Source organism: Leptodactylus fuscus, chromosome 3 (genome assembly GCF_031893055.1).
Source record: "Leptodactylus fuscus isolate aLepFus1 chromosome 3, aLepFus1.hap2, whole genome shotgun sequence".
NCBI lineage: Eukaryota > Metazoa > Chordata > Amphibia > Anura > Leptodactylidae > Leptodactylus > Leptodactylus fuscus.
The window spans coordinates 218,831,196-218,859,162 of NC_134267.1; the positions used below are offsets into that span (position 1 = coordinate 218,831,196).

Consider the following 27,967-nt stretch of genomic DNA (forward strand, 5'->3'; position numbering starts at 1 on the left):
GCTGGAGCAGGTGGATCATCAACACCAAAAACACGCTCATTATATGGCGTCCCAGCCAGCTGCTGAGATGCCGGAACAATCACAGGCACGGTGCGAGGAACAAGTTCAGCAGCAGGACAGCTTAAGAGCTGACAAAACGCCAGAGCAGGCAAACCATCGACGGCAGCAATTTGCTGAATATTGGCGGATCCTCGAGGCCAACAACCCACGGGCAGAGCCTAGTATTTAATATAAAAGACATATATCATGTGCCCGGAGACAAATATGACATCACTCGAATTATATCTCGGCAGGACTTGCCCCTACTGGTAAATAGACCCCATGTATAAAATCTCTCTGAAAACCCAAAATGGAGTCCATGTATTATTTTCCAGTCAGGGTTTAGAAGGTGAAAGGTTATCTCTGACTGGTTGCAATGGAGAGCTATGGCTGCTAAGGCCCACTTTCCATAGTTCCTGCTTTAACAACCATCTATGCACTTCTCTATCATTATATCTTATTGTAATAAAATTATTTCACACATAAAAAATAAATCTAACAGTTTTGTGCCTGATAAATAAGAATATCTGCGCCCATACGATGGGATGAATACGGCGATCCATGGCCCGTAGGTAGATACAACGCATTGCTATGTGAAAGCTTCTCGTCACGGTTGTTACGGCAGCCTCTGATTGGACCAGACGGGTAATGATAGCATGCGGCTGCTGCTGGTGTCCATGCTATGGCTACTCCATGGATGGAGCAGATGTTCCGGTGTTGTAGACTTGTCTCTCCAGATTTGGACGTTCGGGTTAGATGACAATAAGAGTTGAGCGTCGCGTCTGCAACCTACGAAAATGGAATTATGGAGATGGCATTATTATACAGAATGACAGGGCTTACAAGGGCAGTACGGGTCATGGACATGGCTACCTGGCAATCACAACGATGGAACGGCTGCTATTTGACAGCTGCTCCTGGGTTATTATGGAATGGAGAGGCTGTCATATGACAAGGCGCCTTATCCTGTCCTTATGAGAGACATTAATGCAGAACAAAAAGCTTTATACAGTTGGTGTGTGAGACGTGTGCAGAAACAAGCAGACAGGAGGAGCTACAGAAAGAATGGGATATATAAAGGAATATCTTAGACATTCCCCTTCTGTTAAATCCACTCTTGACTTTGTCTCAAAAATCGCACAACTGTAACAAAAAAACGCTGCATTTCCGCAACGTGGGCACGCTTTTTACCTTATGTTATTGAGCGCAAGCTCTGTTTCCCTCCTTGTGTCTTCTGTGATCGGGTAGAAGATGAGGATGATCAGTCCTAGGATAATAAGGGCCGCCGGGACCGCACCAACAAGTATCTGCAGGGTCAGCACCACGTAGAAGGATTGCTTGCACGCTCCGCTGCTGTAACCTGCAAATCTATCAGCAGCACTAGTCAGTATCCAAAGTACACAGAACACCACGGTTAACCACTTCTGTACCAGGCCAATGGATCAGGACTGGATACATTTTGGGCTAAAAAACTTTTTTAGGCTAAGGCCCCACTGGGCGGAAACGCAACTCTAAAGTGCGGAGGGAAGAACAGCGGCGTGGACGCATTGCAGCTCTTCCTGCAGCGCTTTCAACAGAAAGTTCACACACTTTTTTTACATGGACTTTCTGTTAGAATTATATCTATGGGAAACCCGCTGGTGTTTCCGTAGATATAATTGACATGCTGCAATTTTCAAAACCGTGCCGGTTTTGGAAATTGCAGCGTATACACGCTGCAATTTTTTTCCACAAAGTAGGCATGGGATTTGCATGAATCCCATCCACTTTGCAAGTACTGTAAAACACTACGACTTATACCGTGGCATCTCCGGTCAGTGGGGCCCCGGCCTAAGACTGAGGCCCCACGTTGCAGAAACGCAGCTTTTTTGTTGCAGATTTTGTTGTGTTTGAGCCAAAGCCAGGAGTGGATTGAGTAGGAGGGAGAAGTATAAGAACTTCCTATATATTTCCCTTCCATTTGTAGCCATTCTTGGCTTTGGCTCAAAAAACTGCCGCAAAATTTGCAACAAAATAAAAGCTGTGTTGCAACTTAAAATAGTTTTCTCTATCCATTACAATAATTTTTATGTAGTGTTGTGATTCTGGGGTTGAGGCTGGAACCTGTGGTGTCGGTGCGGTTATATATAGGCCTTTGGGGGCCATCTTTAACTATTCTTTTTTTTTTTTTTTTTGCTGATTTGAGGAATGCCGCCTCCTAAACTGATCTGGGCAGCTCTTACGGTTCCTGGCGTAACAGTCTTTAAGGGTATATAGCATCACACAGGGAAATCTGAGCTTCCCAATACAGCACTAGCTCTATACACATGACCGTGTGCTTTGTCAGTGTGCCAGCCATGTTTTTCACGGCTAGCACACTCACCCATCTGTCTCTATGACCCCATATACACAGCTGTATATTACTACATGTCCGTGTATGTGGCATTGTGTCACCAACACATCCTATACCTGTCAGATTGGCAGCTCTGACATTCTAAATGAAGTGAATGTATCTGTGCAGTCATAGGCGGCACATGGATGTGCCATCTGTGCCGTTTTACCACGAGACATGGACTCAGTCATGTACATGAGTCCTCAATATGGAATCTGATTTTATTCATTTTGGGTTCTGAAGTCTGGGATCTGTGTTAATATTTTGGTTTCTGTGCATAGTATTGCAGTTAAGCCCCATTTACTTGAATGGAGCTGAGCTGCAATACAAAGCCTAGCCAGTGGACAAGTGTGGCGCTGCTTCTGGAAGAAACAAGTCATAATTTTCATTATTTTAGGAGCTGGTGCACTGGATTACTTATATAAGGACAATACATTTAGAGCATCTCTGAGACGTGGCCTATATGAATGGGGTACGGGAATGATTTGTAAAAAGGTGGGTTGATTTTTGGCTTAGTTGTCTGGAAAAATAAGACACTGCTAGGAGGAGCAGAGAACTATGGTGGAAGCTTTCACCACGTTGCCCTGCCCCTCTGCGGATGCCCCTGGTGCCTCTAGGTGTCCGAAAAGAGATAAGTGGTGGCAGCCCCCACAACAGTGTCCACTTACTGCAGGCTCAGGGTAGAAATTCCCAGTGCGATCCCTGCAGACACCTTGGAGAAGAAGACAAATGAGGAGTAGAAAATGGCCTCCAGTCCGTTTGTACGAAGATTATTTTGACGGAAATTATCCACGACGTCGGGAAGCATGGACCTGGAAAGATCAGAAGAGAAGACAAATCACATTTGGCACTTTTTTGTGGTTGTAGCAGAGCCGGACGTGTTATTTCACCAAGCACATCATGATACTAGTTTACTGTACGAAGAACCTACTGTGCTCTGAGACCCAGCACTGCACTTGGCACATTCAGCTCTGCTACATCTGTATGTTCCCTGCAACGCTATGGGAAAAGGATCTCAACCAGCTGCAAAAATACAACACCCAGCAGGCTCCCTTGTGATACGTTAAAGGGGTTGTCCGGGATCACCGTTTTTTTTTTTTTTTTACAAGGAGGCCGGGGAAGGTGGAAAAAACAACCCATACTCACCTGTGCTGCGGTGTCTCCTACCACGGTTCGGCCCTGCTGCTCTGGGGTCTTGTTTTGGTGGAAGTTCCTGCTGCACAAAACCGTTGAGGCCAATGAGTAGCTTAAGGAAAGGACAGGGTAAGTCACAGGTGACATATGCAAGTGAAGTCCCGGTTCCTTTACTTACAGAGCTGATCGGCCTCAGCGGTCACATGCAGCAGGAACTTCCACCCCTTCATAAAACAGACAGACCAGAACAGATAATCCATACCTGACAACTTTCAAAGGACAGAAAGAGGGAAAAAATGTGTGGCGCGCTATACACTCCACAGCAAATTTAGCTCTGCCCACTTCTACACCGACTCCGCCCATTCTCACCCATTTTTCTATGTGCCGCCACAGAGTACAATGCTCCTACAGTAACTTAGTACAATTGATCCACAGCCAGTAGAAATATATATATAACTGACACCTGGATGGTGCACGGATCTGCCCTCCGGACAGAGGCACAATAAGCCAAGAAAAAAACAAGATATGATCCAGCATCCACAGGAAATCGTTTGGTTAAAACGTAGCTTTTATTGCTATATTAAAAACATAGCGTTATCACCTTTGTGCATATAGAAAATATTTACTTCAATGAAAAAAATGTAAAAATGTGTCCATGACACGAAACAAATAACATGTAACAAAAAAACAAGACCTACATTACATTACATCCAAGAGCCGCTGACGCGTTTCGAGGTGTGTAGTTACCTCTTAGTCATAGCGCTATGACTAAGAGGTAACTACACACCTCGAAACGCGTCAGCGGCTCTTGGATGTAATGTAATGTAGGTCTTGTTTTTTTGTTACATGTTATTTGTTTCGTGTCATGGACACATTTTTACATTTTTTTCATTGAAGTAAATATTTTCTATATGCACAAAGGTGATAACGCTATGTTTTTAATATAGCAATAAAAGCTACGTTTTAACCAAACGATTTCCTGTGGATGCTGGATCATATCTTGTTTTTTTCTTGGCTCCTACAGTAACCCTAAGATTATATGGACGCCACATTATAATGTGCCCTTCTTATTGCACCACAGTATGAAGTCCTTCTCCTCGTGCCCCGGTTTAAACTGGGAGCAAATAGAGGGGGACATTTAACTGGGGGCAACTAGAGGCACACATGCCCCCTCCAGCTACCCCCATGGTTTAACGTCCTTTTCCAGTTGCCCCCAGTTTAATGTCATCCTCCATCTGCCTCCCCAGTTTAATCTCCACTCCTCCATCTCTCACCAATTTAATGTTCCCCCTTCACCTGCCCCTAGTTTAATTGCCTCATATAGCTGCCACCAATTTAATGTCTCCCTCCGTCTGCCACCAATTTCATATCCCCGCTTCACCCGTCCCAGTTTAATTTCCCCCACTATCTTCCACAAGCTTAACGTCCCCCCTTCGTCTGTCACCAATTTAATGTCCCCCCTACATCTGCCCCCGTTTAATGTCCCCTTCATCTGCCACCAATTTAATATCACCCTTTCCATCTGCCCCAGTTTAATTGCCCCCCTACATCTGCCACTAGCTTGATGTCCCCCCTCATCTGCCCCCAGTTTAATTGCCCCCCTTCATCTGCCCCAAGTTTAATAGCCCCCTTCAACTGCTGCCAGTTTAATGTCCTCATTTATCTCTCCCCAGTCTAATGTCCACCTTATAGTGTAACATAATAAAATCACTGTTAGTCACCTCTCCTCGCTCCCCTGCTGCCCTGTCTCTTCTTCTGGAGTGTACACAGAGCTGCAGGCGCAATGTGAGTGATGTCATCACATTGCGCCTACAGCTCCCAGGCCAGGGCCTAGGGAGCGGAACAGTAGTGAAGCAAGTTCTATCTATGGACAGCTCCTGCTTCACCACTGTACTCAACTCATCTGTGTCCTTTCCGGAACATGCCGACCAGGACTGTGGGACAGGACTCGGAATCCGGGACTATCTTGTAGAATCCAGGATGGTTGGGAGGTATGGATACTCTGACGCAGATGTGAACTCAACATGATACATATTGTAGTCTATGAAACTGGAAAATGGTATCTGTAGGGAAGCTACAACCTTTGGCCAGTTTCATACAGTGAAAATATGGCCACACATCGATGTCAGTTACACAGATGAACAACCAAGTCACCAAGAAAACCCCTTTTTATACCTGGAAATATAATAGATCAACCTAATAGGCGACAAAACTTTTGAAAATGGTATACTTAAATTTTTTGAATGTGAAGATTTGGTTGTATGTTAAAGGATATTGTGTACGCACCATGGCAGGAGCAGAGATGCCGCAATGCTGAATCCTGACGATACCGCCACCGTGTATCCCACAATCACATTTGGCAAGGTCACCAGCAAGATGGCAAATGGGATCATCCACTGAAAAAAAAAAATCCAGCCCTGAGAATGAACAAGTCTTCGCACCGCTCTGAGAGGAGTCTCCACAACATACCAGGAACCCTCTTAGGTTGAGCAAGGGCGGCTTCCACTCTTTGCATTGCCAATGAAATGAAAGATGTGCAAACTGCAGAATAAATTGATATTGTGTAGCACACATCGCAAGTTGGTTTGCTCTGCAGGTTTTTTTTTTGCAGGGCATGGATGAGATTTGGTTACTCTGTGGACCAGAGGCGTAACATGAAGCCCCAATGCAAAATCCACAACAGGCCCCCAACTATAATGCCTCCGGGTCCCAGGGCACGGTCTAGCACCTCGAAGTTTAAGATCATCAAATGTGGTAAGCTACAGTCTACATATTTTCTATTATCTACTCCAACTATAATGTAGTTCAACAAAAAACAATGAAAAGACAATAAAAAACATTTTTCAATGACTTTCATTGTTTCTTTGTTGTCCTCTGATAAGATATCATGGTGCAGCAACTCGGGTTAACTCGGCTACATCTGTACAACATACTGTGGAGTTCAAAACCCAAACCAAATTTTAGATTCCATGTGGGAAAAAATTGCATTGTGTGCAGAGAGTGAGAAAGTTGATGTAAATATTTCTGTATTATGCTGTAAATCTTCTGTGTGAAAATCCGCCCAAAAAAATCTGCAATATATTCAGCTACCGCCATACTATCTGTGTACTGGGGGATCTTCTGCATCCAGCTTATGTATATTTAGTATTATAACCTAGCAAGCTATGTCTCCTGCTTACAGAAATTCCAAAAGCTGCTGTTTTCTTGCCAAATCTTTGGAGAAACCACTGCCAGAAGGGAATGCTCAAGACTGCGGAAATCTGGAAACAAAGTAAAACTTGTCATTACAATTAATATCTAATTTATATAATCTATCTATATCTACAATATCTACAGTCCTATGAAAAAGTTTGGGCACCCCTATTAATCTTAATCATTTTTAGTTCTAAATATTTTGGTATTTGCAACAGCCATTTCAGTTTGATATATCTAATAACTGATGGACACAGTAATATTTCAGGATTGAAATGAGGTTTATTGTACTAACAGAAAATGTGCATTATGCATTAAACCAAAATTTGACCGCTGCAAAAGTATGGGCACCTCAACAGAAAAGTGACATTAATATTTAGTAGATCCTCCTTTTGCAAAGATAACAGCCTCTAGTCGCTTCCTGTAGCTTTTAATCAGTTCCTGGATCCTGGATAAAGGTATTTTGGACAAACAATTCAAGTTCAGTTAAGTTAGATGGTCGCCGAGCATGGACAGCCCGCTTCAAATCATCCCACAGATGTTCAATGATATTCAGGTCTGGGGACTGGGATGGCCATTCCAGAACATTGTAATTGTTCCTCTGCATGAATGCCTGAGGATTTGGAGCGGTGTTTTGGATCATTGTCTTGCTGAAATATCCATCCCCGGCGTAACTTCAACTTCGTCACTGATTCTTGAACATTATTCTCAAGAATCTGCTGATACTGAGTGGAATCCATGCGACTCTCAACTTTAACAAGATTCCCGATGCCGGCATTGGCCACACAGCCCCAAAGCATGATGGAACCTCCACCAAATTTTACAGTGGGTAGCATGTGTTTTTCTTGGAATGCTGTTTCTTTTTGGACGCCATGCATAACGCCTTTTTTTATAACCAAACAACTCAATTTTTGTTTCCAAAATGAAGCTGCCTTGTCCAAATGTGCTTTTTCATACCTCAGGCAACTCTATTTGTGGCGTACGTGCAGAAACGGCTTCTTTCTCATCACTCTCCCATACAGCTTCTATTTGTGCAAAGTGCGCTGTATAGTTGACCGATGCACAGTGACACCATCTGCAGCAAGATGATGCTGCAGCTCTTTGGAGGTGGTCTGTGGATTGTCCTTGACTGTTCTCACCATTCTTCTTCTCTGTCTTTCTGATATTTTTCTTGGCCTGCCACTTCTGGGCTTAACAAGAACTGTCCCTGTGGTCTTCCATTTCCTTACTATGTTCCTCACAGTGGAAACTGACAGGTTAAATCTCTGAGACAACTTTTTGTATCCTTCCCCTGAACAACTATGTTGAACAATCTTTGTTTTCAGATCATTTGAGAGTTGTTTTGAGTAGCCCATGATGCCACTCTTCAGAGGAGATTCAAATAGGAGATCAACTTGCAATTGGCCACCTTAAATACCTTTTCTTATGATTGGATACATCTGGCTATGAAGTTCAAAGCTCACTGAGGTTACAAAACCAATGTTGTGCTTCAGTAAGTCAGTAAAAAGTAGTTAGGGGAATTCAAATCAATAAAATGATAAGGGTGCCTATACTTTTGCACCGGTCAAATTTTGGTTTAATGCATATTGCACATTTTCTGTTAGTACAATAAACCTCATTTCAATCCTGAAATATTACTGTGTCCATCAGTTATTAGATATATCAAACTGAAATGGCTGTTGCAAACACCAAAATATTTAGAACAAAAAATGATTAAGATTAATAGGGGTGCCCAAACTTTTTCATAGGACTGTATATATCTGTCTATAATATCTATTTATCATCTATCTCCTATCTATCTATCTATCTATCTATCTATCTATCTATCTATCTATCTATCTATCTATCATCTATCTCCTATCTATCAATCATCTATCTATCTATCTATCTATCTATCTATCTATCTATCTATCTATCATCTATCTCCTATCTATCTATCTATCTATCTATCTATCTATCTATCTATCTATCTATCTATCTATCTATCTATCTATCTATCTATCCATCCATCCATCCATCCATCCATCCATCCATCCATCTATCTATCTATCTATCTATCTATCTATCTATCTATCTATCTATCTATCTATCTATCATCTATCTCCTATCTATCTATCTATCTATCTATCTATCTATCTATCTATCTATCTATCTATCTATCTACACCCTGTAAGACATGAAAACTGCTGAACAGCAATGTTAATTTAATTTTGCCCCAAAATGGCACATTTTGTTGTATTTAATCAGAGAAGTCACACCCACTTGTCCAGCAAGTTAAAAAAATGTTATCTCAAATCAAATGCACCAAAATACACTGAGATGGGCCCAACGTCATCACCTTTTTCCCATTTTTGAGTTGTATCCACAATAATAAACCTATGGATTGCTTCTTAAGCTGTGGATCTAATAAGGCAAGAACCATTAAATATCTTATAGCTTATTGTACAACTCACCAGGATAGTCAGCACCAAGTTCTGGAAATGATCCCGTAATTCTCCTGCAGCATGTGTGCAAAAAAGGACAAAATTGCTCTGCTGAAGCTGATAGGTTGGAGAGAAAAGGTTATATGTGAAAGAAGCCAATGCTCCGAGCAACGTCCACCATCTGACTAGGAGGCTTACTACCAGAGCTGCTGCCCTTTCCCTTCTGACATGCTTTATACTGGAGCTCTGCTTCTTCAGATTGGCTGCTGTCAGTGGTGTAACTAGGAATGGCGGGGCCCTGTGGCAAACTTTTAACATGCCCCCCCCCCCCCCCCCGACCGACGGCGGAGACCTTGACTGCCCCCCCTCCCCGCATTCCTGCACACACTATAACACCCCATAGTGGCCCCTATACACACCATTACGCTCCATAGTGGCCGCTGCACTTAATATTACGTCCCATAGTGGCCCCTGCACACAGTATTATGCCCCATAGTGGCCCCTGCACACAGTATTATAACCCATAGTAGCCCCTGCACACAGTATTATAACCCATAGTAGCCCCTGCACACAGTATTATCCCCCATAGTGGCCCCTGCACACAGTATTATCCCCATAGTGGCTCCTGCACACAGTATTATGCCCCATAGTGGCCCCTGCACACAGTATTATAACCCATAGTGGCCCCTGCACACAGTATTATGCCCCATAGTGGCCCCTGCACACAGTATTATGCCCCATAGTGGCCCCTGCACACAGTATTATGCCCCATAGTGGCCCCTGCACACAGTACTATAACCCATAGTGGCCCCTGCACACAGTATTATGCCCCATAGTGGCCCCTGCACACAGTATTATAACCCATAGTGGGCCCTGCACACAGTATTATGTCCCATAGTGGCCCCTGCACACAGTATTATGTCCCATAGTGGCCCCTGCACACAGTATTATGTCCCTTAGTGGGCCCTGCACACAGTATTATGTCCCATAGTGGCCCCTGCACACAGTATTATGCCCCATAGTGGCCCCTGCACACAGTATTATGTCCCATAGTGGCCCCTGCACACAGTATTTTGCCCCATTGTGAACAGCCATGAACAATTATTATACTCTGGGGTCTTTTCAGACCCCAGAGTATAATAATCGGAGACTGAGGGGAGATACAAACATAAAAAACAATGTTACTTACCTATCCCGGCTCCGCTACACTCCTCGGTGGTGTCGGCCATCTTCAATGACGTCCGGGACGTCACAGAAGTAGATCTGAAGCCTGCCCGGAGAGGTAAGTAACACAGTTTTTTTATGTTCCCTTACCTCTCTTGGGCCTCCGATCATCATACAAGTATAATAATAGTGTTTGTGGGGCCTGCGGCGTCACTTACCGATCCCAGCCCTTGCCAGGATCGGTAAGTAAATAGGGCCCGTTACCGGCTTATTAAGAATAAAAAAAATGCAGCAGTAGTGGCTGTCGCCGGGCCCCCTAATGTCCCGGGCCCTGTGGCATCCCCTGGCTTCTGTGCACAAGCACAAGCCCAGCATAATCTCCTTAGGAAGTCTGTGCAGATGAATTATATTAGGTAACCTCTGCACCTATATGGCTCAGTGAGGGGCACCTTGGAGTTCAGTCTTAGGTATGTCGTACAAATAAGTCTCTATGTGTGGCATATACATACTAACAAATAACTGTACGGCTGCGTTTCTATAAGTGGCGTGTACGTAATTATCACACAATAGACATATCCTATCATTCAAGCCTTTACATGATGTCCCATTTACCTGGACAGCGGCAGAAATCAGCATGAATGACGCTATGAGGTAGAGGTACGGGCTGTGCCTCATAGACTTTTTGAAACCGCTACAAAATGGCAAAACTTTCCCTGAAGACATGGCATAGGGATCTGGAAATGTATGACAATATACAGAGGTTAATTCATCGGGTTATTCATCTGGGCCTACTAACATGAATACACAGTACGTCTTCTCTGTGATGTAAATAAGGTGACGGCTGCAAAGAAAGCCCCTACAGAATTGGCAAGTGTCAGTCTATTATTAGGATTAGTGGTCAGTGTGAGTATTTATTCTTATATAAAAAAATTGACAAAAAAGCTTGATATGAAAAAAAACAGGTGATAGATTCGCTTTAAGTAAACATTTCTTTACATGACTGTCACAGCCTAGGAGCCCTATCGGATTTGCAAGGGCTGTGGTGACTACCATGGGTTACAAAGACACATCAGCTACACTAGAAGCTCTATAAATGTTTACATAGTCACAACTGGAGCCTATTAACATATACAGCAAAAGCCATGATTAAAGGGATTAGGGAAATATAACTGCTTTTTTCCCAAAATAGCGCCACACAGGTTGTGTGTGGTACTGCAGCTCAGCTCCAAATGAATGAAACTGAGCTGTAATAGCACATACAATTGCAAAGGCAGGTATGGCACTATTTTAGCAGACACAGTTTTCTAATCCTGTATAATCCCTTTAATAAATTCTAATTCAACCAATGACTGAATTAAATTTTTAGGTTATTTCTCACCATTTCTTTCCTTGACTCCCAGAAACAGGACAGTGGTGCAGAGCAGATATATACAGCCGATCACCCCAGCGGAGATCATGTAGACGTTCCTCTAGACAGAAATGGGGCACAAATTAACACCATATTTGTTACACGATAGCATCTTATAAGATGGTCAGGCATTGAAGGTTCCTGAGATAGTGATCTTGGTCAAATGTCTAAATGTATGGTAGCCACATGCAGCGCTATTCTACCATCAAAACGGCAAATGCCATATGGAAACCTATACGCTAATGGAGTCCTTTGGACACTGATGTTGTGCCATGTACCTCCTAGGGCCGTGATGGCGAACCTATGGCACGGGTGCCATTGGTGGCACTCAGAGCCCTCTCTTTGGGCACCCATTAATGGAACTGTGTGGGGGCCACCGTGGAGCAAATTGTACTGTGTGGGGACCACTGTGCAGCAGATTATACTGTGTGTGGGCCACTGTGGAGCAGATTGTACTGTGTGGAGGCCGTTGTGGAGTAGATTGTACTGTGTGGGGACCACTGTGCAGCAGATTATACTGTGTGGGGGTCATTGTGAAGCAGATTGTACTGTGTGGGGGTCACAGTGGAGCAGAAAGCTCTATAAAGCCCCATTCTTATTTTGCAGGTCTGTAATTGTGTGCAATTGTGGATCCGCACATTATTAAGGTTAAATTGCCGTGTTGGCACTTTGTGATAAATTAGTAGGTTTTGGGTTGCAGTTTGGGCACTTGGTCTCTAAAAGGTTCGCCATCACTGTCCTAGGGTATGTGTACTATAGGTTGAGAACCACTCGTTCACTTAAATAGTCACTAACCTTCCAGACAACTTAGTCATTTCATACAGCTGATGATTCTGGACCACAATGTAATGCACTTTAATTAGAAATGTGGCTGCTTTCTGCCTGAAAAACCTCTGTAAAGTTCCTGCCACTAGGTGTCTCCTTCTAGCTAATTTGCAGTTCATTCCCTGTTGCTAGCCAAAGTCTGTCCATAGATACATGAGATAAGCAAGACGTCTTCACAGTGCGTGGAGGGGGAGGGTCTTTTATGTATATTACTTGTGCATCCATACTTACAGCGTGCAGCTTGTAGTCTGCTGATCCTGGAACTAAAAAGGTGCTGTTCACCAGGGAGTGGGTGGCATTCATGGAAATGTTCCCATAATCCACATGGCAGTGATGAGAAGTGTGAGCGCTCGCTACTATCTGCCCCTGTAGAGCGGCTCCAATAAGGGTCCCAAGTACCTCCATGGTCATACCTAAAGAACATTGAGGAGGGTCAGGAATATATGGGTACAAATGTTTATTCTATATATTTTTGGGGTACTTTCTGGCACTATGCATAGAGGTACTCTTTTAGCAGGCACCATGAATGCCTTATCTGGTGGGAACTATGGCGGGAGCGTGTCTTGCAGACACTATGTATGGGTGACCTGGAAGATGGTAATATGGAGGCACAGTCTGGCAGAGCTGCTCTTTATAGGAATTGTTTATGGGGCACAATGAGTTATATTTAGTTTTCTATTTGCAGTTTTACACTAGATAGATTTATTGCTGTACGAGGAGGCTTCTAAATATATACAAAGAACAGGCGGGTAAAAGGAGAAATATAAGCAACTGTGCAAGGTGACAGAGATTAAACTTTTTCCTAATATTGTAAAGTTATATATAGTCACAAAAATTGCTGTAACCTTAGAAATAGACGCAGAGATCCATTCAGGTTATCCCTGTTAGATAGATGACGTATGTTACACTTACGGTATGCTGTTGCTGAATCCCTTTCTGCCTGGTCTGTGCTAAGAAACATAGTCAGGGTTGTGTACGGCACATGATAAATCTATAGGAAATAAGAAAAATCAACCATTAAAGGGGCATTCCCATCTCAAGGATCCTATCTATATGGCTAGTTTATGTAAATTCAAGAGTTTTCCCATGTAATTTGAGAGACTATACCTGGTAATAATCCCAGCATCATTGCTAAACAAAGGCCTCTTGGAAGGTCGAGCATGAGGCTAAAGGGAGCAGCCTTTATTGGGTTATTTCACTGGAATCCTGTCTTAAGACAGGCTTGCACATTCCAGTGAGCGCCCTCTATTGGTTTGCAATACTGAGGCAGCAACTGTCTTCCTAATTACATCATGGAAGGCAGATTTGCATTTTCTTCCCATAGTTCCTTGCAAAGTGGAGTGCTAAAGGCTTAACAAGTCTCCACACACCTATATGGTGGTCTCTCCCTAAGGAGTGACAATATCCCCCGAACCCTGTCTAAGCCTACATCATGGAAGGCAGATTTGCATATTCTTCCCATAGTTCCCATGTAATTTAAGCATATGACCACTAGATGGCACCAAAGCACTGCACACAGTCAGCACAGATTTACAAGTACGAAGCAATTTTACAAAACTCAATGTTCTGTGCCTTGCCTTTGGAATATATATCAGTGGGTGGAGTCTATCTCATTGGGTGGAGTCATGCAACAGGACAGGTATACAGTTTTAAAGGTGATAGCCCATATACTCACCGTGCTCAGTGCTTGGAAGGAGCAATAGAACAGCAGATACCATAGGACTTTTCCCGTCACAAAGGGAGGAACAAACCACAAAAGGAAATAAGAGAGCACGAGAAACGGGGTGCAACCCAAAATCCTGAAACAGAGAAAGATAACACATGACATAGCATGACATAGCAAGCATGTATAGAATCATGTATGATTCAAACTGGGATGAGATAAGAAGTGGAAGGAGAGGAAAGCCCGCAGGGCTCAGCCTGGCCTAGAAGGGGTATCATGAGTACCAGGGAGGTTTACTCAGCTGTCTTGCTTGTTGCAAAGCAGGGAGCGGCTATCAGAGGACAGCCAATGCATCTGTCACAGGGGAACAGGTCAGGGGGCAAACAGGATTGGAGCAAAAAGTCTTAACAAGGGGCAAGAACAAAAACCATGCTTAAAGGGAGTCTGTCACCAGGTCTGAAAATCCCAATGACTTATACCATGTAATCGGCGCTGTCACCCTGAGCATTGTGATGTTTTCTTTATCCAAGTCCGTTTGGCTATTGCAAAGATATAAGTCCTTTTAGGCTAAGGCCCCACGGGACGTTCCACAGCTATAAAGTGCTGCGGGAAAAACCGAGGCGGCAACGCATCGCGGTTCTTCCCGCAGCCCTTTAAACAGAAAGTCTGCAGAGTTTTCCTGCACGGACTCTGTAACAATTATATCTATGGGGAAACCGCTGATATTTCCATAGGTATAATTCACATGCTGCGATTTCCAAAACCATGGCATTTTTTAAAATCAAGGCATGTCCGCACTGTGTTTTTTTCTGCAAAATGGGCATGAGATTTGCTAGAATCCCATTCACTTTGCCCGTACTGTAAAACGCTGCGATTTTCCCAGAGGTGTTTCTGCCTCGGGCAAGTCGCAGCTTTTCCAGCCGGTGAGGCCCCTGCCTTAGTGTTGCTGCAAGGCCAGGAAATTGGGGCTCTGCACATGAAGAGGCCGCCCCCTAAGCACTTGCAATGATGGGAGTGGGGGCAAAAAAACCTGGATTTCTCAGTCATGCAACCTGTATGATCATATAAGGGGTCGAAATCGCTGAATGACCATTTCTGAAAATTGTCAATTTCAATTCTGAAAAGTAAGATATTCTCTCCATCTTATACAGATAGTTAAGACCCTGCTTCATATCAGCCATTACTTTATCGGGGTGGGGGGGAGTTGATTTTTTTTTTTCCAAATGAGAAGCTGTAAAAAAAATCCAAAGACAAAGAGACAATGGTGTTGCAGGGATGAGGTTCTATGGCCCTCTGCGGGATAATGGGCTGGGGGGGGGGGGGGGGGGATTGTGTAGTGATAATGAATACAGGATGTTCTGGCAGCGTCTGCCCGGGGTTCAGCCCGTGCCACGTCCGCTGTATAAGCCAGAGGGCTGCAGACACCTACACTAAGTCTAATACAATGACCGTTCGCCACGGTACTGCTTAACCACTTCATGACCGGACACATTTATATTTGTATCGGGGGTTTTTTGGCTGATTTTTCCCTGTAACATTAGCCTCAGTTACAGGAGGTATACAGCATGCCGCTATATACTGTAGAGCTGATCTAGCGTATAGGACTTGCACTTCCCAGCACCCATTCACAGCGCAGCTTCCATTTTGTATTCTACTCCTGTAGATTGAAAGCTGCGCTGTGATTGGTTGCCCACGGACAACTAAGACAGTTTTGCTTTTAACCGGTTCTAGTCCATTTGCCCCAGTGAGCGCTGTGTAAAGAGTGATTGAGAAGACAAGGAAAGTAATAAACCTCCCTGCCTTGTATTTGAGGTGTCTGGCTGTCACTGATGGTCGGCTCCCCGCTCCTGCAGCTTCACAATCCTGCAAGCATGTACAGGCAGAGTTAATCGGCTGCCGTCTGGGCCCATGTAGTCAATGGGCGGTTGGCGAGTAGGGATTAAAGGGGTTGTCCAGTTCAGAAAACTTATTTTCATCTATTATGGGATTCTGAATTACAAAGAGTATCCACTGCTCGGGAGGACCTGTCCTGTCCTGTCGTACATAGACAATACATTGATTGGAGGACCTGCCCTGTCCTGAATAGACAATACATTGATTGGAGGACCTGCCCTGTCCTACATAGACAATACATTGATTGGAGGACCTGTCCTGTCCTATACACACAATACATTGATTGGAGGACCTGTCCTGTGCTACATGGACAATACATTGATTGGAGGACCTGTCCTGTCCTATACACACAATACATTGATTGGAGGACCTGCCCTGTCCTATACACACAATACATTGATTGGAGGACCTGTCCTGTGCTACATGGACAATACATTGATTGGAGGACCTGTCCTGTCCTATACACACAATACATTGATTGGAGGACCTGTCCTGTCCCACATAGACAATACATTGATTGGAGGACCTGTCCTGTCCTACATAGACAATACATTGATTGGAGGACCTGTCCTGTCCTACATAGACAATACATTGATTGGGGGACCTGTCCTGTCCTATACACACAATACATTGATTGGAGGACCTGTCTTGTCGTACATAGACAATACATTGATTGGAGGACCTGTCCTGTCCCACATAGACAATACATTGATTGGAGGACCTGTCCTGTGCTACATGGACAATACATTGATTGGAGGACTTGTCCTGTCTTACATAGACAATACATTGATTGGAGGACCTGTCCTGTGCTACATGGACAATACATTGATTGGAGGACCTGTCCTGTCTTACATAGACAATACATTGATTGGAGGACCTTCCCTGTCCTATACACACAATACAATGATTGGAGGACCTGTCCTGTCCCACATAGACAATACATTGATTGGAGGACCTTCCCTGTCCTATACACACAATACATTGATTGGAGGACCTGTCCTGTCCCACATAAACAATACATTGATTGGAGGACCTGTCCTGTCCTATACACACAATACATTGATTGGAGGACCTGTCCTTTCTTACATAGACAATACATTGATTGGAGGACCTTGCCTGCCCTATACACACAATACATTGATTGGAGGACCTACCCTGTCCCACTTAGACAATACATTGATTGGAGGACCTGTCCTGTCCCACATAGACAATACATTGATTGGAGGACCTGTCCTGTCCCACATAGCCAATACATTGATTGGAGGACCCTTCCTGTACTATACACACAATACATTGATTGGAGGACCTGTCCTGTCGTACATAGACAATACATTGATTGGAGGACCTGTCCTGTCCTATACACACAATACATTGATTGGAGGACCTGTCCTGTGCTACATGGACAATACATTGATTGGAGGACCTGTCCTGTCTTACATAGACAATACATTGATTGGAGGACCTTCCCTGTCCTATACACACAATACAATGATTGGAGGACCTGTCCTGTCCCACATAGACAATACATTGATTGGAGGACCTTCCCTGTCCTATACACACAATACATTGATTGGAGGACCTGTCCTGTCCCACATAAACAATACATTGATTGGAGGACCTCTCCTGTCCTATACACACAATACATTGATTGGAGGACCTGTCCTTTCTTACATAGACAATACATTGATTGGAGGACCTTGCCTGCCCTATACACACAATACATTGATTGGAGGACCTACCCTGTCCCACTTAGACAATACATTGATTGGAGGACCTGTCCTGTCCCACATAGACAATACATTGATTGGAGGACCTGTCCTGTCCCACATAGCCAATACATTGATTGGAGGACCCTTCCTGTACTATACACACAATACATTGATTGGAGGACCTGTCCTGTCGTACATAGACAATACATTGATTGGAGGACCTGTCCTGTCCCACATAGACAATACATTGATTGGAGGACCTGTCCTGTCCCACATAGACAATACATTGATTGGAGGACCTGTCCTGTCCCACTTAGACAATACATTGATTGGAGGACCTGTCCTGTCCTGCATTACACAACCAATACATTGACTGAAGGACTTGTCCTACATTAATATAATGATTGCAGGAACTGTCCTGCATTACACAAACAATACATTGATTTCAATGGACACTGTGTAATGCTTCTTTTACCCTGTGGTGGCGCTGCAGGAGCTGGTTCCTAGTTCTTTCTACGTTTCATGAGCACGGTTACTTTCCCCTGGTATAGGGTACAAAAGTCTCTAGTGCCAGCATATTAGAAGGTCAAGAAGGGGTTAACCTATGAATGCTTGTTCAGAGTAGGGAAGAACATACAGACTTTTGCTTCCAGGTAACAGACCACTGAGTCACCAGATACCAGAACATATACTAAACTATATAGGTTGGGTTATGCCAGGAGCTATGTGATCAGTCATGTGATTTCCATAGCTGTCCACTCTCCTGGTGCTGAAACTTCCAAAACTACCAACTCAGATTGCAACCAATGGATCCTGCCTGCAGCACTGTATAAGGAGCCCCTTACTAGAGCCTATCTATATTATACATAGACATGGGACACTAGGAGAATTAGAAGGGCTTTCAACAGCTTCGACCACCAGGAACCCTGTTCTCATCATCAGTGGAGATCCCAGCAAGTAGTCACATAGCAGATATCCTGAGGAAAAGTCTTCATTGTAGGACCATCCACAATGGACATTCATGGGTATCTACAGGAACCTAGAACACTCTTAGGGCTCCTAGGAACCTATCTATAAAACATAGTGTAGAACACGGAAGAGACGCCAAGTACAATGCAGTGGTCGTGTTAGTTTGCCGAATTTCCATTTGCTCCTTTAATTTAACAATTTGGAATTTTCGGGTCAAACCTGGTTCAGTACAAGTCAATTCGCCCATCTCTAATATGAATCTTGGGGTATAATTCACTGTGGGAGATTTTATTTAAAAAATTTACACCAGATTTCTGGTGGTAAAGTCACAATTACTTGTGAATACTAGGGTAGCTTTATTAAAACTGGCATTTGATATTCCAGTCTTCAAGGGATCCTATCATTAAAACACAATTTTTTCTGGTTGACACGTAGGAATAGCCTTCAGAAAGGCTATTCTTCTCCTACCTTTAGATGTCTTCTCCACGCCGCCGTTCAGTAGAAATCCAAGTTTTCGTCGGTATGCAAACAAGTTCTCTTGCAGCAGTGGGGGCGGGCCCCAGGCTCAAACAGCACTGGGGGCGTCCCCAATACTGCGAGAGAACTCTCCAGCACTGCCACAGGCCCCAAGAAAATGGCCGCTTACATATTGTGTAAGCGGCCATTTTCCTTGTGGCCGCGGGCATGCGCAGTCAGCTCTGCCCGAGGCCTACAAGTTTGTCCGCCTGCTCCAGAAGAAGACACGTGAAGAGGCTGTTCCTGAAGAAGATGGAGGCGGTGCTGGAGAGTTCTCTCGCAGCATTGGGGACGCCCCCAGTGCTACGAGAAATAATTTGCATACCGACGAAAACCGGTATTTCTAGGGAACGGCGGCACGGAGAAGGCATCTAAAGGTAGGAGAAGAATAGCCTTTCTTAAGGCTATTCCTACTTGTCAACCAGAAAAAAATTGTGTTTTAATGATAGGATCCCTTTAATAAAAGCTCCGATATGTACAAGGCTTGCCTAATTTATGAAGAGGATTTTCCAAATGTGGTACTGAATGGGGCTGAGCTGAAATACCAACCACAGCCGCAATGCAAAGTATGACACTTTTATTTGTACTCAGCAAAGGAGACGCAGTGGTCACCAGCTGATCAGTGGGGGTCCAGGGTGTTGGACCCCAGAACTTACTTATAGAATCTATCCTAAGGATAGGTCATCAATATATAATTCCCTGAAAACCCCTTTTAGCCAATGAAGGATTCTTAGACAACATTTGTACCATTTTCCAGTAGGAAGACAGTAACCTCCAGGGCAAAAAATATTTCAGTGTAGGATATAATTGACCCCTGTAGGGTCAGATACAGGGTGCCCAGCAAACCCACATGCACTAGGTATCCTCTGTGTCAGCCATCTATATCCAGACAAGGTTAAACAACTTCTTGCTATGAGCCTAATAAAGAATAACCCTACAGCTCACCCACCATGGCATCAGGCGCCCAATTATGGTCCACTTGCTTTTGTTAATGAAAAATCCAACTATAGGATCTGTGATTCCACCCCAGGTTTTCCCGATACACAGAACCAGAGAGGCCTCGAAAGGAGTGATCTAGAAAAAGTGGGAGACAAAATAGTTAGACCAAACTTCTGGTTACTCAGAGATGTATCTAGAAGCTCCAGTGCAAAATCTATAACAGGGCCCTACATGCCACGTGCCGATAATACCGATGTCCTCCTTTGTGTCTCTATGTCATATCTATCTATCTATCTATCTATCTATCTATCTATCTCTCAATCCATCCATCTGTCTCATATCTTTCTAGTTATCTGTCTGACTAATACCTATTTATTAGAGATGAGTGAGTAGTATTTGATCAAGTAGGTATTTGAACGAATACTACGGTATTCGAAATACTCGTACTCGTTCGAATACTATTGCTATTCGCAGTAAAGATTCGATTCAGAACCAGCGTTGATTTGCCGAATGCTATACAGTGTATAGCATTTGGCAAATTAACGCTGGTTGATTGGCCAAATGCTGTACACTGGCCAATCAACGCTGGTCAATGCATTCCTATGAGAAAAAGTAAGCTCCCTCGTAACAGCAAGCTGCCAGCTCTCCCGACTAGCAAGGACGAGCCTGCTGCAGAACCAGCGTTGATTGGCCGAGTGCTGTACACTGTATAGCATTCGGCCAATCAATGCTGGTTCTGCAGGACGAGTAAGTTCACATTAGTGCTTGCCTCCCGTCCAGCAGGGAGTCTGCAGGAAGACCCCCCCCCCCCGAACGGAATATCAGCGCAACTGCAAGCGCTGTGCAGTTAAAGCGCATGGACCCGTTAGAGTCTGTGGGGTCTGTGCACTTTAACTGCACTTCGCTCCTCTTAAACACTCTCCTCCTGCTACTCGTGGACTTGATGACTCTCCTTTAGTTGAATAGTGGTTTCCCCTGAAACGAGCATTTTTTCCCATAGACTATAATGGGATTTGATATTCGATCGAGTAATCGAATATTGAGGCTCTACTCGAAACGAATATCGAATCTTGAATATTTCACTACTCGCTCATCTCTACTATCTATCTATCTATCTATCTCTCTATCTATCTATCTCTCTATCTATCTATCTATCTATCTATCTATCTATCTATCTATCTATCCATCCATCTGTCTCATATCTATCTAGCTATCTGACTAATATCTATCTATCTATCTATCTATCTATCTATCTATCTATCTCTCTATCATCTATTATCTATCATATACAGTATCTATCTATCTATCTATCTATCTATCTATCTATCTATCTCTCTATCATCTATCTATCTATTATCTATCAGCTATCTATCTATCTATCTATCTATCTATCTATCTATCTATCTATCTATCTATCCATCCATCCATCCATCCATCCATCCATCCATCCATCTGTCTCATATCTATCTAGCTATCTGTCTGACTAATACCTATTTATCTATCACTCTATCTATCTATCTATCTATCTATCTATCTATCTATCTCTCTATCATCATACCTTTCTACCAATAAACATTACTTCTACAGTCCTTACAGAATTATGCACAATGGCTGCACCCTGCACAGTTCTTATTTGCACATTGTAAACCCTATACACTATTTACATCAGGTGAGCTAGCGGAATCTGACCAGTGCCATAAAGTGACAACACATGGAGCGTGAACAAACAACCAATCACATTTAAGTGTCCGCACCTGGACGGCAGGAGGAGACGTTCCGGTCAGGGACTTTTCCTTTAATGACTGTGTTAGGTCATCTGGTTCTACATGAATCTTCTAACACGTGAATGTGACATACTCTGTTGCTTTAATCACTGCATACCTGTGACCCCATCTACGAAACCACAGGGAAACCTTCCCACAGTGATTTTTGGCTGCGACACGCTACATGGGTCCTTAGACTAAGGGTCCCATCCTCGGGGGCGACTAGGCAATTGCCCCATTTGCCACCACCTAAAGCCAGTCCTGTAACTAGGAACATCAATGTACGGGATTTATGTGAACTGGAAATTGTCCAAATGTAGGAAAATGAGTTTTGGCCTTGGATATAACTTGTTTGGATAAGTCGCTGAGTTATCGCCATGGAAAGTTTGCCCAAATATTAAGACTTTGCCGGTGATCTACAGCAGCCGCGTCATACACAGAAATGTTATAAAATATTGTCATGATCCTAATAATATTTATCTGGGTACTTAGATGTTACGGTCTGCCTATTTTTTGCCTTTCTGCACAGCTTTTAAAGGGATTGTCAGGATTTTTTTTCCTGTTAGCTCTGGTACAAGTTCCCTGGTAAATATGGGAAGGAAAGTATGTTTTATTTTATTATATTAATTTTTTTTCTGATGGTATAGAGTACTGTGCAAAAGTTTTAGGCAGATGAGCATAACTTACCGCACTGTAAAAATTACAGATGAGCGAATAGTATTCAATACTATCGTTTTGAATACCTCGCTCGATAGGAATGAATGGAAACTGCCGGCGCGCGGCGCTTAACCCTTTGCCGTTCGGCCGTTCCCATTCATTCCTATGGGAGCGAGGCATTCAAAACGATAGTATCGTATAGTATAGTATTCGAATCAACACTAGTAAAAATGCTTTCAGGAATTGAAAGGTTAATAGTTTATTTTTCTTAATTAACAAAATTTGAAGAAAAGAGAAATGTAAATCTCATGAATTTGGTGTGACCTTTGCCCTTTATCAGTTCTTTTCGGTACTTGCAGACAGTTTTTGAAGGAACTCGGCAGGGAGGTTGTTCCCGCCATCTTGGAGAACTAAGCACAGATCTTCTGTGGGTGTAGGCTTGCTCCAATCCTTCTGTCTCTTCATGTCGTCCCAGACAGACTGGATGATGAGATCAGGGCTCTGCGGGGGCCGGATCATCACTTCCAGGACTCCACCTCCAAAGAGCAAAGATCACACCAAATATTGATGGGATTTACATTTCTCATTTCTTTATCCGATTAATTATGTTCATTGACAAAAATAAACTATTAACCGTTCTATTTCTGAAAACATGTTTAATTTCTATACATTTTTTGGGGAGAAAATGAAAAATTCTGTAATAATTTTTTTTTTTTCCCCAATTATACCAAAATTATTGCACTATATATAAATGTAGTAGATGTTGCATCAGGTGTGGGGACAAATTTCTGTAGACACCCAAATTATCCAGACGTTTGCCTTACTGGAGCTGTTGATCATAACACAAAAGGAGGGTCCCCATTTTATGAGCACCAAAATCGGTACTGCAGGGCTGAAATAGTTAATCAACGGAGATCAAGACGACAGACACTATATTTGACAACCTTCCGACCAAAGACAACTTCATTCTGGTGGCGATGTGGTGAGAAGCCTTCCAAAAATAATTGTGCAACATACAGGTCTGGTAAAATGACTGACACCATGATGGGAACCCAATGGACTTCATTATTGTCAATGGGGTCCAGCAGGTGCCATAGGTGTCTGTCACTCGAAGGAACAAGGTATATATCAGAGATGCTGGCTCAATTCTATATACTGTAGTACCTATAACTAAATATCGTACCTGAGCTACATCCAGGAGGTATATCTGCAGGAAAAAGGCCGAGGCACTGCCCGCCACCTGGTTAGGGGCCCCACCTATGGCGTAGCACACCTTCCTGAAGACGGAGAGTTTGTAGTGCTTGACCTGGAAGTACAAATGTTACAAGATGTATACAGGTAAACATAAGGAGCAACAATATAGGGAAGAGAAGTCAGTGTACAATATAGGGAAGAGTTCTTTACTGTATGGGCTGTTTCAGACATGCGTGTTTAGGCCTGGAAACAATGAAGACATAGAGATCTGTAATGCTGTGAGGTTAGTTCAGTCGTGGTCGGGGTGGGAAATGCCGACAAACAAACCGTTTTTCGAGGCTCAAACATGACTGTCTGTGACTGGCCTAAGAGAAGTCAATCAACAATATGAGAAAGGATTCTTTACTGTAAGAGAAGTGAATGTACAACATAGGATAGAGTTCTTGTTTACAATCAACAATATGGTAAAGAGCTCTTTTCTATAAGAGAAGTGAGTATACAATATAGGGAAGAGCTCTTTACTTCAAGAGAAGTGAGTGTACAATGTAGGGAAGAGTTCTTTATTGTAAGAAAAGTGAATGTACAACATACGGAAGAGATCTTTACTGTAAGAGAAGTGAGTGTACAATATAGGGAAAAACTCTTTACTTCAAGAGAAATGAGTGTACAATGTAGGGAAGAGTTCTTTACTGTAAGAGAAGTGAGTGTACAATGTAGGGAAGAGTTCTTTACTGTAAGAGAAGTGAGTGTACAATGTATGGAAGAGTTCTTTACTGTAAGAGAAGTGAGTGTACAATATAGGGAAGAGCTCTTTACTGTAAGAAAAGAGAGTGTACAATATAGGTAAGAACTCTTTACTTCAAGATACGTGAGTGTACAATGTAGGGAAGAGTTCTTTACTATAAGAGAAGCGATTGTACAATATAGGGAAGTGCTCTTTACTGTAAGAGAAGTGAGTGTATAATATAGGGAAGGGTTCTTTACTGTAAGAGAAATGAATGTACAGTATAGGGAAGAGTGCTTCTATACTGCGAGAGAGATCTACCAATATAGAGAAGAGTTCTTTACTGTAAGTCAGAAGCTTTAAAGATAATCACATTTGTAACAAATACTACGGAATAAATTCCTATTTCCGAATACACTCAAAATTGATCCACACTGCAACTCCACTGCCCTGATAGGAAAGAGTTATTTTTTACTGCAAGACAAAGAAATTAACAGCACAAGAAAGGGTTCTTTACAGTAATAGAAGTCAATGCAGAACATAGGAAAGGATTCTTTACAGTAATAGAAGTCAAACTATGAAATATCATAAAATTAGTAATGACAAAACCAATACACAAGGCAGCATATTATAGGTAGGGGTCTGCTGATCGAGCTGTACTATTTACTGTATTTCTCTTGTACTCTTCCTCTCTTGAACTTTTTTTAAAGGGAACCTGTTAGGCGAATTTGAGACACTAAACCATGAGGATATCCTTTTGGTCAGGGCCCAACTACAGATTCTGTTTTGGGGCCCAGGAGCATGGGAGCCTATGTGGATGTAAGCTACTGTACGGTATATGTGAACAGGGCTCTATAACATTATGTTATACATTTCCGCACATTTCCTTGACATCATCACATTATCCAGTATCTCGCTCTGTGCCCCTTGTGTGACCGCGGCATGACCATGCTGACTGTGGATGTAGCAGGAGGAGCAGTATGGCTGACACATGCTGTTATCTGCCCGGCCCATGAACATATGAGCGGCCAATTCACAGAACACGAGAGCAGAAGATTTCCTCTATAGGGCCGTCTATGGGAATGTGCGGCTGACAGATAAGAGGAGGTTCCACATATCTGAGGCCTGGCGCTTCCCAGAAACCATAGTAATGTTGTGCAGTAAGCAAAGTCACCACAAAACCACATGGGGGGGTCACAAGCCCCCCCAGTCACAACACGGCTTATAGTAAGGACTGCATTTACCATTCCATGTCAGCAGGAGGCGCTCACTATAGAGATTGTCCCACTTCCACAATTTCTTAGGATTTGTACACCCTCTGCTTCCTGTCAGTGCATATTTACATTGGGGTAGATTTATTTTGCCAGTTTTCTGGTATACATGGCAAAAAAAGTCACAATCTATTGAGCTAATTGCCTTTTTGTGCAAAAAAGCACAACTTTTTGATTTCTGCATCACCCTCTTTACTTTCCTGTGGGAACGGGGGTGTAAATTTATGCATTTATACCCAAAATCTGTTGTAAATGAACTCAGCCTTAGAGGGGAGACTAACCTGCTCTGTACACTGATGTATAAGGATACTGGTACGGAAATCTACAGGAAGAAACATTGTGGGAATATGGCTTTAGTGAAAGTGTGTACAGCGCTGTACTGGAGACTGATATCCTACTAATATTATATTTGTGTGTTTGGATGTTTGTTACTCAATCACACAAAAACGGCTGAACGGATTTGGATTAAATTTGGCACACAGATAGTTTGTAACCATGGATTAACACATAGGCCACTTTTTATCCCGATGAATGACATGGCTTCACGACTGTTATGAATTTATGTTCACATACTATATTACACTGTTCTTGCAGAAACTTATCTCAAGTCTTGATAAAGCCATGGCTGTTATCTCTATATGTAAACACACACTACCCCTCAGTCCATTGTGTACATGCATTTGCATATTATCTGATCTGCTCCAGGCAGTCCTGACACACTGGATGGGAAAACACCTTTAATTCAAATTGACAGTTTGCCAATTTTAAACATGCTGGGAAAAAGAAAATCTAATTTGTCGTAAAATTCTAAAACAACGAGAGCTATCAAAGTAGTCAGAAGTCACAGAGTTCTGCTCAAGCGGAGCTGACGGGGATCATCAGCGCCAACAACATGCTCATTATATGGCGTCCCAGCGAACTGCTGAGAAGTCGGAACAATCACAGGAACAGTGCGAAGAATGAGTTCAGCAGCAGACCAGCTTGACAGCTGCTGAAACGCCGGAGAAAGCGGATCATCAACGCCAACAGCACGCTCAGTATATGGCGTCCCATCGACGGCAGTAATTTGCAGAATATAGGCGAATCATAAATGCCAACAACACGCAGACGAAGTCGTGGGCAGAGGCTACTATATGTATATAGAGGGGTAATATACTAGTGAGGGAATGACCCCTGTATAATATAACTGAAAGTGTGTACAGGGCTGTACTGTAGAACAATATATATGTATACAGTGAGTTAATATACTATTGAGGGGATGCCCCCTGTATAACTGATAGTGAGTAGAGTGCTGTACTCTGAAAAGAGGATATCTATCTATCTATCTATCTATCTATCTATCTATCTATCTATCTATCTATCCTATGCAGAGGATGCCCCCCCTGTGTAAAAATAACTGCTAGTGTGTGCAGCACTGTACTCTGGAGAGGGTATATATACTGTATATATATATAGAGAGAGAGAGAGAGAGAGAGAGAGAGAGGGGTAAGATACTATTGAGGGGATGCCCCATAACTGAGTGTGTACAGCGCTGTACTCTGGAGACAATACATACAATATATAGGCAGGTTATAGAATAATACATGTATGAAGATGATGGCAGGTCACTCTGTATATGTGTACACAGAATGTACAGCGCCAGATATAGTGACTGTCGATGTATAGCTCCTATAGGACTAGTAATGTACTTCTATAAAGATTTCCAGTACAGAACATGGAACTACAAGTCTCAGCATGCATTTCTAGCACACAACCTGTCCCCTCACTGTATATCTGTGAGCCATGTAGTATGAGCTGCACAGCAGGCACCTGCTCACCTGTCTGGCCGGGTACTGGCGGGGGCTCAGCCTCCTACTGCAGGCGGGCAGTGCGCTCAGCTCCGGGGCTCTCTCATCCATGGCAGGAGCGGAGTGTGAGGGAAGAGTGCAGAGCGCACAGCCGCCACTAGAGGGCGAGGAGGAGGCGCTGTCTGCACACCACAGCGCGCCCTATAGAGGTGTATATAGGTGTACTATTCCATAGTATAGAGGAGAGTTCCTGCAGTTATTACATATAGGGTATTATGCTGTGGCTTATAGTAATAGCTGATATTATAGTAGTTATAATAGTATGG

The 27,967-nt window shown here is 43.2% G+C and overlaps 1 protein-coding gene across 1 annotated transcript; it reads right to left on the reverse strand.

Moving 5' to 3' along the window:
* Positions 1–27,772, reverse strand: MFSD2B (MFSD2 lysolipid transporter B, sphingolipid). The gene is made up of 14 exons (XM_075269202.1): positions 27,672–27,772; positions 23,849–23,971; positions 20,256–20,380; positions 14,232–14,355; positions 13,469–13,547; positions 12,788–12,969; positions 11,702–11,792; positions 10,936–11,057; positions 9,190–9,276; positions 6,724–6,804; positions 5,831–5,940; positions 3,079–3,222; positions 1,231–1,407; positions 1–828 (listed from the first exon to the last, which is right to left on the reverse strand). The coding sequence occupies exons 1-14, from the start codon at positions 27,750–27,752 to the stop codon at positions 792–794; spliced, it is 1,563 nt and encodes a 520-aa protein (XP_075125303.1). The 5' UTR covers positions 27,753–27,772; the 3' UTR covers positions 1–791.
* Between the last annotated feature and the right edge of the window lie 195 nt (positions 27,773–27,967).

Bases quoted from the DNA above. Each gene is read 5' to 3' on its own strand.
- MFSD2B (XM_075269202.1), bottom strand. From the start codon at position 27,752: ATGGATGAGAGAGCCCCGGAGCTGAGCGCACTGCCCGCCTGCAGTAGG. The intron at 11,793-12,787 runs GTAAGTATGGAT...ATTTCTGTCTAG, and splicing joins CAGACTACAAGCTGCACGCT to AGGAACGTCTACATGATCTC. The intron at 11,058-11,701 runs GTGAGAAATAAC...ATACATTTCCAG, and splicing joins GGGAGTCAAGGAAAGAAATG to ATCCCTATGCCATGTCTTCA.